This window comes from Monomorium pharaonis, chromosome 2 (genome assembly GCF_013373865.1).
Source record: "Monomorium pharaonis isolate MP-MQ-018 chromosome 2, ASM1337386v2, whole genome shotgun sequence".
NCBI classification, from domain to species: domain Eukaryota; kingdom Metazoa; phylum Arthropoda; class Insecta; order Hymenoptera; family Formicidae; genus Monomorium; species Monomorium pharaonis.
In genome coordinates, this window is record NC_050468.1 from 23,213,848 (window position 1) to 23,220,120 (window position 6,273).

The window sequence follows — 6,273 nt, forward strand, 5'->3', positions numbered from 1 at the left end:
TAATTCTATCTTAGCAAAAGGCATTATTAAGTTATTAAGATAGAATCGATTAGATACGATATACAAAATACCGACCGTAACTCGTAATAAAGATTCATCAAGTTAACGATCCATTTTATCTGTAGATCTTCAATCGGGGGTGACAGTCAGGCATTGCCTGAAGGTGTACAGCTGCGTTCGGGACAAATGGTTGCTTTTCTGTTGCCGCACAGCAGAGGAGAAGCAGCGGTGGCTAGCGGCAATGGCCGAGGAACGAAGGCTGGTGGCTCAGGACAGAAGCGATGGATTGGAGTTTCCAGCGGCGGCTAGGCAGCTTGCCAGGCTTGCCGCTAGCAGGCAGCAGAACAGGCCACCGATCAAACCTCGCAGTAAATATTTGCCACTATGACGTCTTCAATTAATGAAATCAATTTACCCGAATAAAAGTATCAATTTATTTTTATTTTATTTTCATCTCTCATTGGAATAATTTTTTCACTATAATATCTCGAATTTTATTTCGTACTAAATTTACATTGTCTAGTTTAATTTAAATTATTTGACTTACTTGTGATCGATCTATTTTTATCTTGTAATTAATTTAATGATGTTGCAGACAAAACGTACAAGAGAGAGTCGGCATACGAGATGCCCACGACAATGATCGGTCAGGGTACTACAAATTCGCTAGGACGGAAGGTCGGGACCTGGTTCATGTTCGGTAGCAACAAGAAAAATGCGCGGCTTCAACCATCCTGAGACAGGCCTACCTTCGTACCGTACATTGACCTGTAAAGCTATGGCTAACGACGCTGCATCGTCCTGTCGAAATCCTGAAGCGAGACACCTTGATATCGGTTGTTTCGAAATTTAGGAACCTTTGCGAACAAACGTTCGAGAATATCTTTATTAATCGATATTCCAATCAGGGTGACATTGCTCGTTTTGCGACCGATCAAATTTTGGAAATTATTCTCTGTGGGTCGATGAACGAACCACTATGATCGCTTGGATTTCATAGCATCGAGGATGAACAGCGCCTCGTCATATGTACGGCACGAAGGTATTTAGGTAATTCCCAAGTGGATTTTGTCCTACGAAGTATACCTCTTCTAAGGCAGGGAAAGTAATCGCTATCCATTTCATCGACCGATTATCATCTGTGGAGAGCAATCCGCAGAGTTAAAAGAAACTTCTAATGATTTTTCATCCATTGTCTCTCACGAACACAGACGTTTCTCACCATCAAACAGATTTCATCGTCCAATTTAGATATTTGCAGACAAAAGTCGCTCATTATACACGCCTATCCAAGGATTTTGTGAGTCTTCAAATTGGTGCTCCCCAAACTCTTAGATCTTAAAGCTAAAAAATGTTCGATCATCTTCGACGTGACGTTATGACGATGCTCAATCTGAGAAGCACCGTCCAAAAAGAAAACGTTTCGGAGAAGAAAAATATTTGTTACTTAACTGAGAAAGGTGTATAATCACTCTTGTAGATATTTGACGTTAAAAAACCTACCGTTAATAATAGCGGACATGAAGGTAGATTAGGGAAGTAGAGACATTTAGAGAAGTAGGTAGTAAATGTATAAAGTCAATAGCAGGCTTCTGAAGTACTAAAGAGAAAGTACTAGTCATTCTTCATCGTGCAAATTCTTGATAAATCGCAGATGAAACATGATAAATATATACGATGTATTGTTACACGCGCAATCGCTTTTTGAATCGAAAAACTGGCATGGTACGTCACACGGATGTATTTTTTATGATAATCGAAAGACTGACAACCGAGATGCAATTTCCTCGGGAGGAAACCTTGAGGTTGCAATCTTGAGAGAGAAATGCAACGGGATCGATTAAGAAATATCTGAATTGAGTCTCCGAATTTGTTAAATAAACTTCGTCTAGATTATTTGACTATTGTTCCGGAAATAATTTTATCGATCAATTTTGTGTATAACAAGAATTAATCATTTGTATTAATTCTGTGCAACTATTAGCAAGTTCAGTCACAAAATCCATATTAATTGGTTTCGCAAAAAATTCTGATCAGCCGATTCCGCACACCACTTTTCTCTCAACGAAAACGTAGTACTGTATTTCGTAGAAAAAACTTCCAGCGAGCTATACAAGATAACTTTTACTGCCTAATGTTCGTTATTTCACATCATAATCATAATATTTGTAGTAGTTTATACGGAATTGCGAATGGCAGTAAGACAAGAAGAAGAAGACGAGAGGATAAAACACGAGAATGAAGAGAAAAAGGAAAATTTATGTTTGCACAAAACAACGCAAAAGCAGTATTATACAAATATCCATACAGATGAAAAAAAAGTGATTTAGACAAGATATGTAAATACTTACATATCACGCCTCCTTATCCGATATAAAGCGCTAAGCTTTTAAAAAGAAAAAAAAACGAAAGAAGAAAGTGAGAAAGAGAAAAGGGAGATGTGATCAAGAGAATCTCTCTCCCTCAAGTTTTTCTACTCTTGTACAGAAAGATGCATGAATACTTAGCAACGAGAAAATATTTGTCAGCCAGCAGAAGAGAATCTCTGTGTTATATATATATATATATATATATATACGAGCATATTATCTACGGCAATCTACGCAATCCCTTGACAAAATGTTCGATCTTGCAGTTTTAACGACTTAATCACGCGGATTCTGAAAGTTTCCAACACTGCCAATAAGTTTAAAGAAATACATCTTTGTTCATTAGAATTGTTTGGTCCGGTCTTTAATAGAAAAGATCGAAGACCGGTATGCTTTCGATTCTCTCTCTTTGCACGCGCACGCACGCACGCACGCACGCGCACACACACACACCACACCACACACACACACACACACACACACACACACACACACACACACACACACACACACACACACACACACACACACACACACACACACACACACACACACATATAGAGAGAGAGAGAGAGATATATATATAAACAAACGCGATTATTCTATCTTTTCAGCAGCTATGTTTAAAAAAATGTAACAAAAGTATGAGCGAGGCGATATTTACGTTTTGTACAACACAGAAAGGTATATTTTTACTTATTTCCCGACAGCGTAATTTACTAGATACGACGAGGACAATATAATGATAAAAGAATGGATCAAGATTCCTACTGTACAGAGAGATCATTAGCCTGTTGATGTTTAGACTTAAGAGAGGCGCAATTTGTTGCTGGACCCAACTCATTTCAGAGTTATTTTTATAGGAGAAATGACTCATTGGTTCGAATGTGATTTTTTTTATAAGTATCGCTATTATACGTGGACTGCTTTAATGGCCAATGTAAGTATAAGAAAGAGACATAACTTGTTAAGGATAAGTAGCAAGAAAATCCCGAGCAACACGGAAGTCTAAAAAAAAAGGAGGAATGTCTTCTAAAAATTTTTGAAGCATCTTTTGACGACACTCGTGTTGTCTACGAGACACGATATTGCGTAATGCACAAACATAAACGCAACTTTTCATGAACAATTTACGAAACTGTACTTGCATTCTTACGATGAAGAAATAAACGAAAATTCGTGTCTCGTACTCACGAGCTTTCATGTATTGGCAGGTGAATTACATATCTAATACTCTCGACATGCACTAGTTAATTTATACCACGGAGAAGAATTTATTTCTCTCCTTTTTTCAAAAACTTATTCTTTCAGAAATCATCATACACAAGCAAGATCTGCACAAAAAAAGAGAGAAAATGCGCTTCGAAGCAATAAGTATTAAACTAAGCGTTATTGTTATCATAATTTAGGCTATTACGTACATAAAAAACGCGTTTAAAAGCGCGTTTATATTTTCCCTGAGATTTGATATCGATAACCGTGTGCGTACACTTTGACGGTGAAGCAAGCAGAGCTCATTTTTTTCCCTAGTGACATCGCGCTGCACTAACGATGCAAGAGGAAAAGCACAGATAACGCATGATATCGCAGTGTTTTCTGTACATATATATACGTATTTTGTAAGTGTAAATAAAAATGCCGTAGACCTATTCTCTTGTTAGAGAAAATAACATCAGCACGTTTTGTAGCGATTAAGTGAAACTATCTACTGTTAAGCAATACATCTGACGTACAGTTCGTACAGTTAATTACTGATTAAACAGTAATATCATTTTGTATATTTGTATATCTCTTTAATTTAATCATCTTGACGATGATTTATTATTGCGAGATCGATTGTTCGTGTTACAATTATTGTTTACAATATGTACAATATAACGTTATACAATATGATTGTCATTGTTTTTCAAATATGCAAACATATACATATATACATATACGTATATACAAGGTATACAAAATTTCGAAAATCTTAATTATAATGTCTATTCGTGTATTCACCGCGTTCATGTGCTTTAGGTATTTTTTACATAAAAATTTCAATATATATCATTAAAAACCAAAGTTTTATTAATTGCAATTTATTATTCTTAAATTGCATCTTATTTTATCATTAGAATTTAATTTAGAACTACTTAAATTTTCTTTCATCTATTAAATATTATATATGTATATGTATACACGCACGCGCGCACGCACACACACACAGACAGACACACACACACACACACACGTATATATGTATATGCTGAGTCATATGCTTGTAAATAAACATTTTATAACTATTATATTTAGTCCATGTTTTTGTCCCCATCTTTCCGTATAAGGAAGATATACGATATACATATCAGCAACATACAAGATATTAACACTGAATCAGGCTAAAATCCTTATAGAAATTTAAGGATCAAGTATAATTACACAGTCCTGTTTCAAAATTTGAGCTTTTAATTGTGAATTTTCGTCTCTCAATTGAGTCACGATTTGTTGAAGATTCTTGACTTCTTCTGTCAATTGTGCACTTTCACTCAAGCTCCGAGCCAGTTTATCAGGCGTTTCTTTCAATTCCGTAATGTACATAAAAGCTCGTGCTAGTATACCCCCTTTACTCTATATAAAGAATAAATTATATTAAATAATATAACTTTTATTACAAAAAAAAATATTAAGACAAATGTTGATATAAAAATTTGCAAATGCTGTACTTGTGCTTCCAAATTTGGTTTTGCATTTTCCTCCTTGTCCAAGTTCTGTTCAGAACTGAGTTCACAATCTGCCAAGAGCTTTGCCAATTTGGAGATCCAATTGCTAATTCTGTCTCTTCTACGCCTTTCAACTTCATTGTGTACCACTCTTCGTCTATCTGTCCTCTAAATAATTTTTTTAAATAAGAAAATAATATAAGGTGCATTAGTACTAATAACCACATAAATGCAACTTACCTTCTTCTTAGCGGATAAAATATTCTGCGAGCCTTCTATTTGCAGTTTTGTTACATTGGGAACAACTGCTGTAGCGGAATCTGTTATAATCTCATTACCATTACTGAGTACATATAATTGCGCATTCAATGGCGCAGTCAAAACTTGAACAGTACTATTCATAGGAGTGGCCACCGAAAGTTCATTGCCCTCCCTGTCATTGTTGCTGACATGCATAACTTTGTATTCTACTGCATTGTCATCTCTGTTTACTGCATACAGGTGGTACCGTATGTCGTCATCATCGAGTTTTATGTCAGCATCGCAGTCCACTATCTCCGCTTCTTCCAGAACCACACCGACAGTTTCGTCGCTCGCTATATTCTCATCTGCGCTATAAATACGAGCATGATTGTGTTGTCAAGAGAAGAAATGTATTTGCAACATGAATGATAAACGCAAAGCTCCACTTCTGTGAAAAAAATACCTGTCCTCAATAGCTTCAAAGTCATTGGACTCCATTTCAATGAGCCGCAATAAATGCTTTAGTGATTATCAATTTGATATACACATTCGATGTGTTGGTGAGTTAATGATAATTATATCGACAAAATGACATTACAAAAGCCGGTACTCTTCAGTAAATAATTTACAAGCTTTTACTTGAAAAATTCGCCGTACACACACTAACACCAACGCCCTCTCGCCTCTCGGGTCGAACCAGCAGCAGCACAGCATCATGTTAAAGGACTGATAAGCCATAACATTTTGGAGACCTCTAGGTACAATACAACGCATTTAAAATGAAACGGATATTCTGTAAATATCGAAAAGAAAAGGAGAAAAGATATAAAAGTTTTTTGCAAAAAAACAAACATTTAATTTATGGATCCACAATATATATCAAAATCTTATATATAACACATGCCCGCGCACATATAATTTAAATTATGTATTAATATTGTTTATTTAAATATTATCAG

At 35.7% G+C, this 6,273-nt stretch overlaps 2 protein-coding genes across 3 annotated transcripts in view; one reads left to right on the top strand and one right to left on the bottom strand.

Annotated features, from left to right (window-relative positions):
* The window catches only part of LOC105836020, a 113,180-nt gene extending 110,769 nt beyond the window's left edge, over positions 1 to 2,411 (top strand). The window contains 2 exon segments of the mRNA XM_036283306.1: positions 126 to 368; positions 596 to 2,411. Of these exon segments, the coding sequence (XP_036139199.1) occupies positions 126 to 368; positions 596 to 738 (386 nt within the window). The 3' untranslated portion in view covers positions 739 to 2,411.
* Positions 2,412 to 4,569: 2,158 nt separating this feature from the next.
* Positions 4,570 to 6,011, bottom strand: LOC105836019 (upstream stimulatory factor 2). 2 transcript variants are annotated; one of them, XM_012679766.3, is made up of 4 exons: positions 5,778 to 6,011; positions 5,312 to 5,679; positions 5,075 to 5,239; positions 4,570 to 4,979 (listed from the first exon to the last, which is right to left on the bottom strand). In XM_012679766.3, exons 1-4 carry the CDS (start codon positions 5,800 to 5,802, stop codon positions 4,770 to 4,772), a joined length of 768 nt encoding a protein of 255 aa, XP_012535220.1. In that variant the 5' UTR covers positions 5,803 to 6,011; the 3' UTR covers positions 4,570 to 4,769. The 2 variants fall into 2 exon arrangements, with proteins under 2 accessions (XP_012535220.1, XP_012535219.1); XM_012679765.3 differs by having other exon boundaries at positions 5,312 to 5,684; positions 5,778 to 6,009.
* Positions 6,012 to 6,273: the final 262 nt, after the last annotated feature.